Source organism: Condylura cristata, unplaced genomic scaffold (assembly GCF_000260355.1).
Source record: "Condylura cristata isolate star-nosed mole 26May11 unplaced genomic scaffold, ConCri1.0 scaffold00008, whole genome shotgun sequence".
Lineage (NCBI taxonomy): Eukaryota > Metazoa > Chordata > Mammalia > Eulipotyphla > Talpidae > Condylura > Condylura cristata.
The window spans coordinates 43,928,566-43,948,110 of record NW_004567109.1 but is presented as its reverse complement, the minus strand read 5'-3'; the positions used below and the strand labels follow the sequence as shown (position 1 = coordinate 43,948,110).

Sequence of the window (19,545 nt, the reverse complement as noted above, 5' to 3'; positions counted from 1 at the left end):
TTATTTATTTATATAGAACTAGAATACAGGCCAGAGATGCGGAGGGTGAGAGGATTCACCAGAGACAGAGCAGGGAGCAGAACAGGCAGATCTACGAAGTTCACTGCTGAGGGGAGCAGTGGGCCAGTCAGGAGAGGTCTGCCACGCCATGTGGATCTCCTCCGAGGCAGGCGGGGATCGAACTCATGTGGAAGTGGCTTAAGCTTCTTGGTGTTGGGCTTTAACCCGCTGCGCCACCAGGGAGGGCCCAAAGATAAGAATTCTTAAAACTCAACTCACTCAATCAAAAATACAGGAGAGGACCAGGATAGACATTTTTTTTTTTCTTTCAAAGAACACACAGCTGTCCAAAATGCACACGGGAGAATGTTTATTACCTCGTATTAGGTAAATGCAAATCCAAACAATAATTCGATTTCACTTTAGAGTTGTAAGAATGATTATCCAAAAGACAAGAGCACACAGTCAGTTGTGCTTGCTGTGTCCTTTATTCACCGCTCACCCTCCTTATCTTCTTGCCCTCAGTTCTTGGATAGTTTCAAAGGTTTCTTTTAAAGTTTGTCTTTGAGAATTTGTTTTCTCTATATTCCACATATAAGTGACTGCATTTGGTATGTATCTTTCCCCTTCTGGCTAATTTTGCTTTGTATAATCCCTTTCTGCTCTATCCATTTTACTTCAAATGGCATGTTTATTGTTTTGATTGTTGTGTAAAATTCCATTGTTTTATACATTACATCTTCTTGATCTACTCATTTGCACTGGGGTATTTATATTGTTTCTGTATTTTGACTATTGTAAATAGTGCTGCAATAACTACAGCACTGCAGGTTTACTTTTGAGTTAGTTTTTATATTTTCAGATGAGTATCTGAAGTAGAATTACTGGATGATCAGGAGGATCCATTTATATATTTTTTGAGAAACCTCCATATTGCTTTACACAGGGGCAAAACATTCCCATTAATGATATAAGAGAGTTGTTCCTTTGTCTCCACATCCTCGCTAGCACTTGTTTCTAAGCTTCTTCTGGTGTGAGGTGGTATCTCATTGGATTTTGCATTTCTCTGATAAATGATATTGATATTTTTTCTTGTGCCTACGTTGGTGGGTACACCATGGAAATTCCTGAAGTGGAAATCCTATACTTGCAAGACAGTAGCAAGGATGTTAACCAATGATACTTCAAATAAAAAGTATTAAAGTAACAGAAAGCAAGGATGGAATGAGAGGCAGAGAGCATAAGAGAGGTAAATTATAAATAATTATCATGATTGTGGTAATAATTTCATGAGTGAATACACAGGTAAAAATTTGCAGGTAAACATGTACAGTTTTGGCATATTATTTGTAACTCAATAAAAGTTGAAAAATATTTCAAACTGTATACTTTAAATATAAGCAGTCTTGTATTTTTCAGTAAGGTTGTTTTAAAAAGACAAGAAACAGCAAGGGCTAGAGAGGATATAGAGAGTAAGGAAATCCCAGAGACTATAGGTATACAAGATGTATACTGTAAATTGTTGTGGCCAGTTATAAAAAGAAGTATAGACATTCCCAAAAAAGTTAAAAAAAAGAAATTTCATACCATTCAGTTAGCTCACCTCTGGGTATGCACCCAAATATACAAAAGCACTAATGTGAAGAGATGTATTTCCCCATACGTTACATGTTTATTGCATATTATTTACACTAGCCAAAAATTGGAAAAAACCTAAGTGCTTATTGGTAACCAGGAAAATTAGTAGATGTGTGTGCAACAACATGACTATACCTAGAAGTATATATGATTAGTGAAATCAGCAGTGGTAGAAAGACAAACACTATCTGATTTTATTTATATGTGATATATCTAGAAGTGAAAAAAAATAAATAAAGCAAACATCCAGGCTATTTTCCTAAATTATTAGTTACTATTGTAGGATGGGGAGAAAGGATGTGGCAAAAGAGATCAGTTATATGGCAAAGGATAAAAATAAACTTTTTAATAAAAAAAAATCAGTCTGTTAATTGTATTGCTATTATAATTTATTAAGAACTGTTCTATAAATACATTGTCTCATAATTATTCACTACTTATAGTTACCATTCATAAGACAATATAGTAGTGGTCTTCAATGCAATTTCTTAAACTAATTAAATAATTTTAATTGTAATTTCATCTTTTAGGTATTCACGTAGATATAAAGATGGCTTTGCATCTTCTCCTGACTTATTTTGAGTCTCATCTTCAGCTTCTTTGATTCATTGCTAGCCTTTTATTATTTACTATTCATGTATCTAGTCTTTAGTGACTTGGAGTTTGCTGTGCTGGAAACTGTAGGGTGGGCAATTGATATCATAGATTGCTTAAAGAAACTTGAGCTTAAGAAATATCAACAAGATTAAGGTTTACGGAAAAGAGTGAGAGAATATCAGCATTTCATAGTGTAAGTTAACAAAGGAAAAAAGATGTTGGAAAAGTAATGGAAAATATTGGTCAAGAATGGAATTCTGGATTCAGATTCAAGAATGTTTCAGATTGAAGAATGCTATTAATGTGTGAATCTGTTCTTATTTGAGGACAAAGTGTGCTTAATTTAAAGGGCTGAAAATTTAGATAGAAAGAGAAATGGAAAGAGAAGAAAGAGTTCAAGTTGCTTTTATTTAGGAAATGTATTGCAAAGAGAGAAATCATATTAATATTCTGAGTTATAAGATAACAATAAATTTTACTTACAGAACCAAAAAGCAGTAGCATGAGAAAGGATCAAATTGAAAGCTGGGTAAGAATAGGAAAAATTGAGGATCTGGAACAATTGTTATAGACACTTTTTTTATCTATAACTTGAAAAAATATTGGTCAGAAGGTGGTTGTTCCTCTGGAAAAACAGACTAAAATATAACAAAAATATAGACTGACATGTGATCATTTGATACTATTTTAGGGAAATTTGTATAGTGTAATAATGGAATTTAGGGAAATCTGGATACTATTATGATGCATATTTTTTGCTGGAATACTCTATAATGTTTGAAATGTTTTTACATGATTAACACTTTTCTCCAAAGTCACCAATGGAAATAATATATTTGGGAATTAATAGCTGATAAAGCAAATCCTACCTGGGGCTTTAGCTTAAAGTTCCTCTACAAAATTTTAGTAACTGGGATTAGACAAGATATTCTTTTTACCTATGTTTTGTACTTATTACCTATATTGAAAACATGAATCTTCCAAAGGATACAGTATGAGTAGTTACACTCCCAAAAGTCAAAAGGAGAGAAGGAGAAACAATGCTATACATAGAAAAAAAAAAAAAAAATATATTAGTGCTCCTTGGCATTAGCCCTTTAGAGCTATCTTGGGGATTTGATTTCAATGGTAAGGGAAACAAAAGCAAAAGTAAACAAGTGGGACTACATTAAACTTACGTTTCTCTGTGGTGAAAGAAACTATCATAGATTAAAAAGGCATTCTTCTAGCTGTGAGAGAATATTTCCAAAATATACATCTTGAAAAGGGTTAATATTCAAATTGCATGAAGAATTCTTAAAACTCAACAAAGATAAGAATTCTTTTTTTTTTTTTTTTAAGATTTATTTATTTATTTATATAGAACTAGAATACAGGCCAGAGATGCGGAGGGTGAGAGGATTCACCAGAGACAGAGCAGGGAGCAGAACAGGCAGATCTACGAAGTTCACTGCTGAGGGGAGCAGTGGGCCAGTCAGGAGAGGTCTGCCACGCCATGTGGATCTCCTCCGAGGCAGGCGGGGATCGAACTCATGTGGAAGTGGCTTAAGCTTCTTGGTGTTGGGCTTTAACCCGCTGCGCCACCAGGGAGGGCCCAAAGATAAGAATTCTTAAAACTCAACTCACTCAATCAAAAATACAGGAGAGGACCAGGATAGACATTTTTTTTTTTCTTTCAAAGAACACACAGCTGTCCAAAATGCACACGGGAGAATGTTTATTACCTCGTATTAGGTAAATGCAAATCCAAACAATAATTCGATTTCACTTTAGAGTTGTAAGAATGATTATCCAAAAGACAAGAGCACACAGTCAGTTGTGCTTGCTGTGTCCTTTATTCACCGCTCACCCTCCTTATCTTCTTGCCCTCAGTTCTTGGATAGTTTCAAAGGTTTCTTTTAAAGTTTGTCTTTGAGAATTTGTTTTCTCTATATTCCACATATAAGTGACTGCATTTGGTATGTATCTTTCCCCTTCTGGCTAATTTTGCTTTGTATAATCCCTTTCTGCTCTATCCATTTTACTTCAAATGGCATGTTTATTGTTTTGATTGTTGTGTAAAATTCCATTGTTTTATACATTACATCTTCTTGATCTACTCATTTGCACTGGGGTATTTATATTGTTTCTGTATTTTGACTATTGTAAATAGTGCTGCAATAACTACAGCACTGCAGGTTTACTTTTGAGTTAGTTTTTATATTTTCAGATGAGTATCTGAAGTAGAATTACTGGATGATCAGGAGGATCCATTTATATATTTTTTGAGAAACCTCCATATTGCTTTACACAGGGGCAAAACATTCCCATTAATGATATAAGAGAGTTGTTCCTTTGTCTCCACATCCTCGCTAGCACTTGTTTCTAAGCTTCTTCTGGTGTGAGGTGGTATCTCATTGGATTTTGCATTTCTCTGATAAATGATATTGATATTTTTTCTTGTGCCTACGTTGGTGGGTACACCATGGAAATTCCTGAAGTGGAAATCCTATACTTGCAAGACAGTAGCAAGGATGTTAACCAATGATACTTCAAATAAAAAGTATTAAAGTAACAGAAAGCAAGGATGGAATGAGAGGCAGAGAGCATAAGAGAGGTAAATTATAAATAATTATCATGATTGTGGTAATAATTTCATGAGTGAATACACAGGTAAAAATTTGCAGGTAAACATGTACAGTTTTGGCATATTATTTGTAACTCAATAAAAGTTGAAAAATATTTCAAACTGTATACTTTAAATATAAGCAGTCTTGTATTTTTCAGTAAGGTTGTTTTAAAAAGACAAGAAACAGCAAGGGCTAGAGAGGATATAGAGAGTAAGGAAATCCCAGAGACTATAGGTATACAAGATGTATACTGTAAATTGTTGTGGCCAGTTATAAAAAGAAGTATAGACATTCCCAAAAAAGTTAAAAAAAAGAAATTTCATACCATTCAGTTAGCTCACCTCTGGGTATGCACCCAAATATACAAAAGCACTAATGTGAAGAGATGTATTTCCCCATACGTTACATGTTTATTGCATATTATTTACACTAGCCAAAAATTGGAAAAAACCTAAGTGCTTATTGGTAACCAGGAAAATTAGTAGATGTGTGTGCAACAACATGACTATACCTAGAAGTATATATGATTAGTGAAATCAGCAGTGGTAGAAAGACAAACACTATCTGATTTTATTTATATGTGATATATCTAGAAGTGAAAAAAAATAAATAAAGCAAACATCCAGGCTATTTTCCTAAATTATTAGTTACTATTGTAGGATGGGGAGAAAGGATGTGGCAAAAGAGATCAGTTATATGGCAAAGGATAAAAATAAACTAGATAGAACTTAGATAAGTCATATAGTAATTTTCTTTCAGATTATATGGGATGAAACAAGATGCTGGTAACAGAAAAAAGCAGGAAAATTCCAAATTTTTTAGAGGTAGACAAACTAACACTTTCAAATAACTCAAAAAAACAATCTCAAGAGAAGTTTAACACTACTTTGAGCTAGTTGAGAATAAAAACAACATCAAAATGTGTGGGATGCAAGAGAAAGCAATGCAGAGGTAAATTTACATCATTGAGTACTTATATTAGAAAAGAAAAAAGGCTCAAAGCAATAATTTTAGTTTATGCTTTTGGAAAGTAGAAAGGGAAGAACAAGTTAAATCCAAGGAAGAAGAAATATAATAAAAATTATAACTGAAATCTACAAAATTGAATATCTCACTCCTTTCAACCAAACTTAATTCCAATTAGTATACTAATATATGTTCAGTTGTCCTCATTTCAATATTAGGATGTATGCAACACTTCATGGTCTAGCAACATGTAATTAAAAATTTAAATTACGTCATTCCCATACTCAGTATATAAGGTGACATAAAGATAGAGTAACCATAATAAAAACTTCCTACTAGAAAAATGGAGTGGAGAACATTGACCCCTGCCCCCATAGCAGTTTACCAGATCTATCTGATAGAAATAGTGACCAGACCCTCCTTGGTGTTGCAACAGGTTAGGTTACAGCACTGCAAGCTAGCCACAGGCTTTTCAATGTGAGTTCAATGCCCAACCCCAGAGGTGATCCATATGGACACAGTAGACCTCTCCTGTCTCGCCGGCTGCTCCCCTCAGCAGCGTACGTCTTTGATCTGCCTGTTCTGCTCGCTATTCTGTCTCTGGTGAATCCTCTCACTACTCCTGCTTCCCAGGTCTTCTCCAGTCCTGTATGAATAAATAAATAAATGTTAAAAGAAATAGTGAACACTTCTATAACAAGAGTGTTAACTTTCTGGAAAATCTTCTGAATCTTCCCCGTGTAAGATTCTGTCTGTCCATTATCATCTATAGCCATTAGAAATAAACTTAGAGTTTCATCCTTGAGTATTTCTCAGTTTCATAGCATAATAGGTTACAAGGTCTCTGGGTTCCTTTAGAGATTGAGGAAGCACAGGTGTTCTAAGGCCTGACTTAATTTCTTTGGCAATACATTTTCTTCAAAACCTTGTAGGCCTCTGACTTATCTGATTTCATAGGTTTTATGGTTAAGTAACTACAAAGAACTTGTCAGACTTAGTTTATAATCCTGTCTTTGCCTACAGATATTTATACCTTAGGATATCAATATTATTTCCACTTTGGAATCCCTATTGAAACTGCTTCAATGTGAGGAGCAGAGCTGTTAATATTTTGTCTGTCCAATACTCTGCTGCTAGAATCTCAGTAAACTTAAATTGCAGATACCAGCTGAGAGGACCTGCCTCAATAAATTTATTTTTCTACTTTATTTTCTGATTTCATGCTGGCTAGCTATAGCCAGGTTTACTTTTCTCGTAAGACTCTACGCAATAAGTGACATCTAACACTTAAATTCACAACTTGTTATACAGTTTCCTCTAACACCATAAACTAATTGGTATGTGGACTGCTTTTCAAATTAAAATGTATTGAGGCAGTAAAAGTAGGGTGCTCTTCAGACTGCAGTAACTTGAGTTCTTACCACCTGGCACTAAGATCCTGTGTAAAGGCAGTGCTACTGTATCATTATTTATAGCCTTCCACTTCTAACTACCATTTGGTGTCAGCCTAAATTGGATTCAGTTTTATATTAGAGATTCAAAATTCTGCCACCTTAAACAAGGTAGTTTATTCTTTCATGTAAAATTCTAGAAGTATACTATCTAGGACTGATCTGATGACACTATTCCATGAAGGACTTTTATATAATGCTCCTCTTTGCTTGGCTTCTGTTCAAAGATCAATTCAGGTTCTAAATCAACTGCCTCTGCTTGGCCATCACAGGTAATCTTCTGTCAACATACAAATCATCATATAAATCAAAGAAGAGTAATGTAGATATTTTTTAAGTTCCTAAATGGTGTCTCACAGTTTATTTTTTACCAGAATTTAGTCACATTATCACATTCAGCTGCAAATAAATAAATAAATAAATAAATAAATAAATAAATAAAGCTGAAATATGTAGATTTTGTACTGACAGGTTCTCAAACAGAAACCAAGGTTTCTATGATGAGGGTCAAGGAAAGTCAACATTGGGGAACAAATGATAGTTTTGCTATAGCACATGATAGAAAGCAAATGCAAAGGGTACAGAATATAACAAAAAAGAAATAAAGAAAAGTAGTATTGCTAGAAATATGCTTTATGAAACCATATTATAAAATAAAATTCAAAATATTAGATGACACACTATTTTCCATCTGAATTATTAAATGGTAACCTGGATACAATTCTATCCAAAGCTAAGTTGCAATGGATCCAAAAATCTTGTGGTCAGAGGTTTGTTATTCATTAGTAAAATATTATGTTGTTTACAATCCTTTTCTCTTTTGTATATTTCATTTTTGAGTCTCTCCTTCATGCATATTGAAAATTTTCTGAATCCTTGTCCAGTTCTTTGAGTACTGTTCATCTTTGCTGTAGTCTTTTGTATTTGGTGTAATTTATTTGACATATATTCAAGATTCATCCATGTGCAACTTATGTCTGTACTTAATTTTTACAACTGCATAATATTCCAGTTATTAGTATACCATGATTTAAACCCTTTCATTTGTTTGCTTGCTTACAATTTATACCTATTATTAATAATGCTGCTATAAACATACATTTATAAGTACTAGTGTTGACATTTTTTTCAGTTTGTTTTGGTATATGCTAAGCAATGGAATTACTGGATGATATGGTAGTTCTATGTTTAATTTTCGAGAAACTCTTACAGCTTTTCCCATAGCACCTGTACCATTTTACATTTATATCATTAAAGAATGGGAGTTCTAATTTCTTCATATCCTCACTAACACATTTTATTGTCTGGGTTTTTGATTATAGACATACTAGAAGATATAAACTAGTACTTTATTATATTGATTTGCATTTATCCAATGACTATGCTGAAAATATTTTAATGTATTTATTAGCCATTTATAGATATTTTCTGGCAAATTGTTTATTCAAATCCTTTGATCAGGATAGGAGTTTTCTTTAGCTATAATTCTACGAATTAATTGTCATTTGCTTTTCTTCTAAAAATTATTTGATCAATTTACAGTCAGATATCATTTTGTTATTGAGTTATATTAATTGTTTATATGTTTTTGATATCTCTTTCCATGTATGTGATTTGAAAATATTTTTCCCATTGCATATGTTGACTTCTCGTTGTCTTAATTGCATCCTTTGAAGAAGAAAACTTTTAATTTGATGAAGTATAGTTTATTGAGCTTTTTGCTACTTAAGTTTTTCATGTTGAATTTAAAAAATCATTGTCTAAATGAAGGCCTCAGAGCTGTATTTCTTTTTACTGCTAAGAATGTTAGAATTTTTTTATCTCTTAAATTTATGTGTGCAATTTGTTTTCAGTTAATTTTATATAGAATGAGATAGTGGTTCAGAATAATTCTTTTATAAGTGGCTATATAGATATCTAGCACCATTTTTTGAAAAAAAAACTTCTTTACTCTTGAATCATTTTAGTTTCCTTTTCAGAACTCAATTCATGATATGTCAGTTTATTTCTAGACTCTAAGATCTAAACATCTATTCCCCACAATAATTTGGGCATTGTAGAATTTTTATATTTGAATAATATGCTACTGAAGGAAAAGTCCAGTCTTAAAAATTGTCAATAACATTATTTGTGTTATGCTTAACATTTAAATCTAACCTCCTAAAATTTGTTTTATTATTATTGTTAATTATGTTTATTATTTGTTTTGTTATCATTATGTTCAAATTTTGAAATTAATCAATGTACAAACTCCTCTTCATGTGAACATATATTATTTATCTCCTGATAATTTTTAAGCATCTACAAAATTAAGATTCATGCATGGATCTATTGTGTAGAAAAGTTTCTGAAGGTTTATAAGTAGAAAGAATTTTCAGACTTGATAGATAACTCATGATAATTCCATCTATAGAAGCACTGATTTATCACATTGATAGAACACATGGTATAGTGCAAATTTCATGGTCTTTGTCAGAAAATCATCTTTGCCTGCATATATTAACAGTAGTAGCTATATATTCACAAAAAATTATACATATAAATAGATATAAGTATAGATATTTTTATATGCATGTTAGAAGTTGGTTTCAATTATCAAGTTCTGTGTTCTAAGTATAGTGCTTTTTGAACATCAATATAATATGGCAATTCAAAAAGGGTAAATTTTTTTGTCCTTTAGGAATTTGTTGTTTAGCTGAGCTAATATATAATAAAGACCAGCACATCTATATGTTTCACCAGAATCTAGGTAAAAGTACATAATTAAAGCTATATATTTCAGTTGCCATGGAGCTTTTATGATTTCTTTATCTTTTCAACTTTTTTTCTTACTTTTCTACTAGCAGTGCACTTCAACTGGTTCAGTGTCTTCACCTGTCCTTTTCATCTCCTTATTTATTCATATCTACTCACTTCATGTTTTGTCTATGCTAACCATAATCTGATTTTTCAACACTGCTTACTTAGCATTCCTTCTTTCTACAGATATATTTCAATGAACTCAGCATCCTAAAAATGTTTTCAGATTTTAACATATTATTCATTTTATAACTGAAGCATAAATTTTATCTTGTAGTTCATAGGAAATGGCATATTAATTGTGGTAAAATTGGTTAGGTTGAGAAAGAAATTGAATCTGCTAGAAATGGTATTAGTGAGATCAGTCAGATACCAAAGCTTAGTCACTATGCTGAAGTACAGTCTGAAAGAGAAAACTGATCCTGAGGAATGAATTGCTGGTATGGAAGCTTGTGAAGTAGCCCAAGGAAGATAACAAATTACTAGTGTAGACTAAAGAATGAGATAAAAATTACCAGACTTAGTTTTAAGTCATGAGCAGGAATAAATTATTAGGTCCTCTTTTTATTTTCTAGAATTTGGAGAAAAGTGTAGTCTGTATGTGGAAGATTTCATAGTTCCAAAAAATGGAAATGATTATTACAGAAATAGAGCATTATCAGAGCATTATATCTTGCCAGTAGCTTTTCCTTGCTATATTGTGAGAGATTCCAAATTAGAATTCAGCTTGTTAAAACTAAACATATTTGGTCTTGGCTGCTATAAATTGGTCAACCAATTATTGAGAGTAAGGTCTGTTCTTTTTCTCAGACAGGGCTAATCTTTAAAATTTTTGCTATGTATCCTCTATCCACCTCTCTTCCATTCCAGCACATTGCCTTCTTTCTACTGTTAAGCCACTGGTCTCCATCTCATATTAGGAGCTAAATATCTTTTTTTTTTTTTCCATTTACCTTAATTTCTTTCAATAAATCTTTCAGAAAACTCACCTTTACTTCATTTTGTTTTAGAATTAGGTTATCACCATATGTGTACATCTTTGTATGCCCCCTCTTCATTTTTTTCTTACAGCAGCAAATACAAGAATAAGATCCCTGATGTTACCCACAGCCAAGATATTTTTAACAAACTCATAATATTAGGTGGGATTAATTTCTTTGATATAATTGGTATATCATTACTATGACTTTTCTTGTGTATTTTTCTATTTAAGTTTCTGTTTAAGTTTTACTTTCCTTGCAGGTGGCTGTTTAATTTGAATGCATTTTCCCCCTGGGTATGTAAAACTCTATTTTATTTGTTTTTGCCACTCTTTACCTAGCATGGTTATATGTACATAGAAGGCACTCAGCAAATGTTTATTGATGTTACATTTGTTGTATTCAAGAGAAGTATGATCCAATTTCTACTTATATTATTTTAAATTATGTTATAATTTAAATGATTCATTTTAGCATATTTTCTGAAAATATCAACCTACCATGCTCACTATGAAAAAGAATAGCTAAGAGGACTTTACTTAGTATTGAGCCTAGTATGAGGTTATCAGTAAAAAGAGAAAGAATAAGATAACATGCAAGTTAAAAGTAAAACACAGTGCAAAAATCTTACAAAATTGTGAACTATGTAAATGAAATATTTTCTTTCTAGTACTGTTATACAAGACACTTTAAAATACCCTTCAAATATAGAGAAGTTAAAGGATAGTAGATACAGACTATGACCGTTAAAATAGAACTCACTTTTTTATAATGCTATGGACTAAACATAGTAACAAGCTAAAATCAGTTATATAGATATTAATAAACAGCATATATTTAATAGGTTAATTAAAACTAAAAGTGTTTTTTTAGGTAGTCTTAACTTTTAACAGCATGTTACTCTAAGAGTAAGATACTTTATAACAATTACTCGGATTCATTATGTCAGCTTATTTGTCTCCAAATCTGAGGAATACTAATATATTCTTGAAAATACTAGTTCATAAACACCATTAGAATTTTATACAAGTTATTTTTTTAACATTAATGCATAGTATTTAGGTAGAAATAATGTATATTCTCATATGAAATTGTTTGTGTTTAGGAAATGCACACATTCATTTTCATGAGACCTTTAATGGAAAGTAGAGGTAGACTAAAATATATAAAAATAATACTTCTTTTTTCACCTTAACTTTTCAGTTCATTGATATGTGAAACACCTATCACTCATGTTTTTAGGTTTCTTGTGATCACATAGAGAGCTATGATTATTAGAATTCATGACCACCTAGAAAGCAAATCTGGAGCTTAACTGTCTTCCAGGCAAAGTGTAATGTTTGCTAACTCATTAGTTAATGGTACATCTAGAGAATTTAACTGTATTTTTCCCTATCTTTAAATATTATTACTGTATTTCTCTTCAGGGTAAAAAAAAAATTTGGGTCAATTTTCACTGAAGTGGGCTGGATTTATGTGTTCACCTCTCATCAGTGTCAAAAGGAATTATGCACATCATTCCCAGGATAACAGGATGAATACCTATCTCTGGACACTAGGGAAATCAGCTGTATACACAAGATAAGTGTAAAGTTGAAAAGAGAAATACACTTAGTAATTCAGCCAAGCCATCATGTTTTAACATTTAAATGTACATAAAAATGTTCATGATATTATTTACTTCTTCATAAAAGGTAATATTAGCACATTAAAATTAATGACGCATATCGTCATCATCAAAAAGAAAAAGCTTTGCAAAGACTGCTAATACAAAACCTTTTGTGCATCTTTTTTCTAATAAAAAGATAGCAAAATGAATAAAATCACCATTATTTACCATTTATTTAGAATGAAACTTTGTTTAAAGTAAAAGAAAGTGGCTATTTCAATGTATATCAATATTGCTCTGAGCTTTGAATGACAAAAGATTTGATTTATGACTCATCTGGAAATTGACAGCACTAAATTTTCTTAAAACAAATTTAAGCATCTTGACTTGATGGGAAATACATTAATTTTTAAATTAAATGGCTGTTCTCTAGTCTATTTAAGATAGTTTTAGAGATAGTCCATTTAAACATGGGTTTTTGCTGATAATATTCACTTAAAAAGTCTGGAGAGACCCCTAGTGTGTATATATTCATATGCACTATGTATGTATATGTATATGAGTGTGTGTATGTGTGTGTATATATATATATATCTGCAATGATATAGATATACAGATATAGATATGGTATATCTATAAATGTATAGATCTATGGCTATGGTAGATATACACACACACCATATTACTATGTAGTATTTGTGTACAGTCTCTATGCTTCCTGGCATTTGTTGGGAAGGAAGCATAATTACACCATATTTGAAATGGTTATTTTAAATCTTGATATTGTAATGAAAGTTTAATTGAAGTACTACTTACAAAGATTCTGTACTTCCAAAATGACATTATTCCCATCTGGAGGAGACTAAAACCTCAATTTTTAGAAAATATTATCCAAATAATTATTATTGAATCAATTTGAGAATTTATCATTATGATTTTATGAGGCATATTTAACTTGGTAATAATATACTTCACTTTTGAAACATAATTATGAATATGGATATTATGTTAATTTATTGAGATATTTTTATGGTAAAAAGAGAAAAATCCTCAGATTCTAAGCCCCAATTTATTACATAAACTCTAAAATGTAGGATTCACTTAGTGTTTAAAGAAAAGCAATCTAAGCGTCAGTAAAACATTGGCAGCCTCATTTGTTGCTCTTTTTCCTCTTTTCATTCATTTATTTTTAAATATACAAAAAAATATAGATTCATGAGTTCTATATTTCACATAAAGAAAAAAGTTTTTTTTCTTTAGAAACTTCTATTTGATTGCCTATCTTGAAATTTTGCATTGCCATTTAGTTTGTTTCATTTGAAATTACATAACCAGAATTAATTTACATTACTCATACATACTACATTTTTTTCATTTTATATTTATTCTATTTAATGATTGAAAAATATTATTCTAAATATTTAATTAATACATAACATTTAAAAAATTCATTTTTTTTTTTCCCCTGGGATGTGTTTAACTTTGAGTTTAGGCTTTCTTCTGTGTTTTCCACCTTCAATGTCTTTATCTTGCTTCTCACGTTTTACATCTACATAGGATTAATCATTACATTATGAAGTATTTGGAGAAATATATATACACCAAAAAGTAACTATGTATCAAATGCCTAGTGTGGCACCAACTGTGACTCCTTTACATATGTGTTGATAAACTAATCAATTTTGCCATCCTTTTTGCTATCTGTGAAATGATACTACAATAGGAAATGAAGCACCCAAAGTTGTACACTAATTCTCCAGATAAAGAAACTACAACTCTAGACCTCAAAAGAGTAATTAGGAAATGTACTTAGTGATGTTAGACTTTAGAACATAATCAGTACTTTGGAGGTTATGAACAAAATGTTTACTATATAGAAGAGAAAATGTAAGTTTTCTATAATTTGATCTATAAATGGACAAGATAGAGGTTATTCTTAATATTTACACTATATATTATGCTATTAGGCAGTGTAATCAGTGCATTGTGAGAATAACTGATGACTTTTTCTGTATGCTTTAGTTGGACATTTGTAGCAAAATACAATATTCAACTACTGTCATTTCCCTTCTAAACTTTTAGTTTATAAGAGAAATGTCATAGTCTTTCTATATCCATAAATCTCTTATGTTTATTTTGGTCATCCTTTGTGAATTAAGAATATTATTACTTCTAGTTTTTTTTCTTAAGGTAAAGTATAATTGAATAAAACTCAAGGTGGTAACAATTTTCAAAATAGCAGTTAAATCTGCTATCTCCTTGAAGAGGAACAAATGTCTTAAAAGTAATCTTTTATAATAAATTTATTTTGTCTTTCTCCTTACTACATAGTTCTTTTTTATTATTAGCCACAACTTACTCTTGAAGTCAAGAGTAACTTACCCGCTTTGATAAAAACTATTCACTTACCATGCAGAGATCACTAAATTAGCCTCCCCTAACATGAAGGGGATTACTTGCTAGCTTAATGAGAGACTGCAACCAAACTTACATATTCTGTTCAGACAAAAAGTACAACTCCTTTGGTTTCGATTTTAGCATCATTTATAGGTATCTCATTGAATATTGTATGGAAAATCTAAGATATGGACTAGCACTTTTAAAAATGATGTCTTCCTTAAGAAGGAAGTGGAAAGAAATTCCACATGTTTTAGAATATCAAGAGGCTAGTTACTTGCCTGTGATTGTAAGGAGGTTTTGGTGATGATCCTTGAAGTGAAACTGTAACTGGGAGGTCCCAGGAAAAGGGGAAGTTCCAGGTTCCTTGCCCCACCCAGAAATAGGGTGGAGCTGAGCTGAGAAAAGAAGAGAAGGAATCTGAGGGAGAAGGAAGCAGGATGGAAAGCCAGGAGACCTGAGGAAGCCACATGGAGCAAAGGGAGACATGTGAAAAAACCACGTTTATTTGTTGACCCTGGACTGGTTGAAAGAGATGTGGTAGGGAGGTTGACTATGGAAGTGTTTATATTGATTTTGATTTTGCCCTTTTCCTCCCAGACTTGTCTGGCCATTTATGAACCTTATCTATGGGTCCTGGCCAGAAGATGCTTTAAGTCTTGTGGCGGGCTTTCAGGCCTTGCTTTGGACCAGTCATTTTTGGGTTGACTTTTGCACATGAGGGGATGGGTAACTTCAGGTGTTTGATTTAGAAATTATATTCTTTGTCTTCCATATTGTATACTCACTGTATTAGTCCTTTTTCATTAAATACATGTTTTGTCTTGATGCAGTGGATGGCAGAACCTATTTATAGCAGGCAGGTTTGAGGGTTCAGTGTTGTCTCTCTCTCCCTGTCCTATAACAAAACCACTTACAATTAGCAATATATTAGATAATATAAATGCTGTTCATATACAGAATGATATAAATTGTATAATATCAGGGTACAGGGAAAATCCTTCACCTTTCTGGCTTCATCTTAGTCTGGATGAGTATTCACAAAATAAGGTGGGTTGGCAAAGGAAAAATCAATTTAATAACATAATGGATGAAGAAGTCACATGGCCTTACAAGGCTATAAAAAGTGGGTCAAACTAAGGATGTATATCTAGGGACCTGGATCTCAAAGAGAGGAGAGAGACATCTTTACATGAGGAGGGGGCAATCTCATCTTTTACTCAAGAGAGTAAAATGATTAATTTCTCAGATAAGAAGAACAAATTCACTAGGTTTGACTATGCCTGGAAGATACCTTTTAAACTGCATTCTTCTGGGTCATGAAAAGGGGAAGCTGTGATCACATTTTTAATTAGGAAGAAGAAAAAAAGAGTGTTTTGGGAGTGACCATCTCTTCAACTAGGGAAGGGCAAAGAACTGATTCAAGGACAAAAACTTCTTACTCCTTGGGCCTCTTTGCTGTTAAAGCAGAGTAATTTGCATTCTTTAAGTAATGGCAATGGAGTTCCCAAGGTCACCAAGGTCTAGATTGACCTTACTTCCCCACTCCAAGGTGATACTGATTGAAACAGGCTTACCCTGCACATATTGAGAATAGATTATCTTGTCCTTTTAGAGGCACTGGTCCCACAACAGGGGTAAGTAGATACTATAAATTGACTCTTTTTTACTCTACTTTTATAAAAAACTTATAATTTCTTTTAAAGCCAAAGGGCTCTCATTTGCATAATTAGATAATGTGTAAAGAAAACTTTTAAAACACTAATTTGGGAAACTCAAACCATGGAGGCTTAAAAATTAACCTTGCATTCCAGAGTCAGAAATGTTTAGCATGAAATATTTATTGTAAGTGAATATGAAAAAGCTTATTTTTAATATATGTTGACTTATTTTGTTAGGAAAGACAGCCAGGTAGAAGTTATCGAAGTAGAACAAAATTCATAAAAGTTGGAAGATACAAAAATGAAGATGAAGATGACTGATAGATAATTTGATGATGAAAAGTCTTTGGAGTTGATTGTTACAGATTTGGTTACAAAATGGAGCTCTCCACTTTTTTTGTTAGACTTTGTCTAGTAGACTTAGACCCAAATGAAAATAGAAGCAACATCACTTAAGATGATACCATACTTTGATAATGTTTGGATATTGTGAGCTTTTATATTATCATTCTTGGCCACTTAAGGAAAATTTCTAAATATAATGAGAATATATATGCTTAAAACCACCTCTTTTGTAACAAAGTAATTTTGTCATGTATAGATGTTAGCAGGCAGAATGATGTGCACTCCAAGGCCCACAAAGTTGCATGCTGTAAATATTTCCTGCCATGTACCACATAAAGATAAACAGACTTTTAGTACATAAAAACTTAAATAGAGGAGAACTTTAATAGAATTAGTACAAAATAGAGAAAAGAGAAAGAATATAGTTTCCCAATGAAACACCCAAAATTACCCATCCCCTTATGGGTAAATTTCCTCCATAGCAGGGCTACTGAGGAAAGAAAGCTTACCACAAATCAAAAGCACCTTACAGCAGGGAACTATAGGAAAAGGGGCAGAAGGGGCCAAGCAATTCTGGATGGATAGAATCAAAACCAAAGTATAATTCAGTAGAAAGGCTGTCATTGTCAACCATCCCATGGGTCTCTCACTTACCTATCTTCCAAGTGTCTTCTATCTCCTCCAAGTCCTCTTTAAAAATCCACTTATTATTCCTCTCACATATCTGATTCATATGTACTTTGAAAACATGACAATTCTGACCCCATTTCTCATTCTTTAGGTTACTTTTAGTCATCTGTGAAATAATTTTGTTCCTCCCTTTCTTACTCTGAATCTTCCTTTAGACTTTCTGGACAACACTATCTTGCTTCTCATTGTTTATTTCTTACTTCTTCTCCCATCTGATTCCTTTTCTCATGGCACTCCCTGACAGGTCCCCCTTTTCCTCAGTTTCCCTTAAAACACTTTCCAAAGCATATCAAAAATGCTAAGAGAAGTACAGTTTATCAAAATGGAGTTCTTTTCACTTTTCTTTTTTAAGATTTATTTATTTATGCATACAGAACTGGGATAAAGGCCAGAGGTACAGGGGCAGTGAGAAGCTTCACCAGAGAGAGAGGGAAGCAGAACAGGCAGATCCACGAAGTACACTGCTGAGGGGAGCAGGGGCAGGTCAGGAGAGGTCTGCCACGCCTTGTGGATCACCTCGGGGCATGCCAGGACTGAACTCATGCTGAAGTGGCTTATGCTTCTTAGTGCTGTGCTTTAACCTGCTGAGCCACTAGGGAGGGCCTTCTTTTCACTTTTTATGAACTTTTCTTACCACACAGGTTTTTATTGTCTTTAAATGAAACACAACCATGAGAATATTTAATATTTGAGTACTCTTTTGAAATACTAAATTATAAATGAGAAATATTGTTGTCATTGCTTTCATTTTGTTTTCATAGAATATACAAAGTTCTGTTTATTTAAAAAGTTTTACTGAAGAGAGAGAACATATTCCTACTATTTCACATGAATTTAAAACAAAAGTTACCAGTACAAAATCAAAACTATCAAGACATCTCATTAAAAAAGGTTAGTTATACAACTATTTACACAGTATTAACATGTTTTGATAAATAATTAAATTCATTAGAAATTGGGCATGTTAATTTTGCACTGTATATAGAACACCATGTAGTATATGTTGAGACTTGTAGATAAATACTCAAATTTCATGTAATATTTTATAACGATGCATAGTCAGAAAGTCATTTTGTCAATCTCTGGAATCTAATTTTGTGTACAGATTGTGAATTAAGAGAGGTATTATCAAAAACCATATTGAATTTTCAGCTATGTTACTGTATGACTAATGGGGAAGTGCTTTCTTCAGGTCATCAGAAGTATCAGATTAATATGAGTTATTTCAATTAAATAATGGTAATAAATTTCCTTTGATTTGTATATAATACTTTTCTATTATATAAAAATATATTATCATATTTAACACAATTTTGTTTGTCAAATGAATATTTGTTTTCCTGGATTTTTTTCTGATAGTTTTCTTATCAGATGACATTATTTACCTCTGCTTTCACAAGGGAATGGTAAAATGATTGTTCTAAAATCATTTGAAAGGATTATTCTCTCAAAGATTTCTCTTAAACTTTTACTAAATCATTTTGATAAAATTGTATAACAGCAGACCTATTTCTTTAATAAAATTTCAAGTGTATGATACAGTATTGTTAACTCTGGGAACATGGTACAGAAACATCTCTAAAAATTTCTCTCTCCTGTTACTGAAATGTTATACGCAACATTTCTCTCTCTATCCAGGCTTTTAATTTTTTTTTTTTAAGATGTATTTATTCATGCGTATAGAACCAGGGTACAGGCCAGAGGTTCTGGGGCAGTAAGAGGATTCACCAGAGACAGAGTAGGGGGCAGAACAGGCAGATCGACAAAGTACACTGCTGAGGGGAGCAGCAGGCAGGTCAGGAG

At 32.3% G+C, this 19,545-nt stretch overlaps 1 protein-coding gene across 1 annotated transcript in view; it reads left to right on the top strand.

Annotated features, from left to right (window-relative positions):
- Nucleotides 1-19,545, top strand: part of LRRIQ3 (leucine-rich repeats and IQ motif containing 3) — a 72,446-nt gene that overhangs the window by 30,517 nt on the left and 22,384 nt on the right. The window contains exon 6 of the mRNA XM_004679518.2: nt 18,504-18,633. Within this exon, the coding sequence (XP_004679575.1) occupies nt 18,504-18,633 (130 nt within the window). The remainder of the gene's footprint in view (nt 1-18,503; nt 18,634-19,545) is intronic.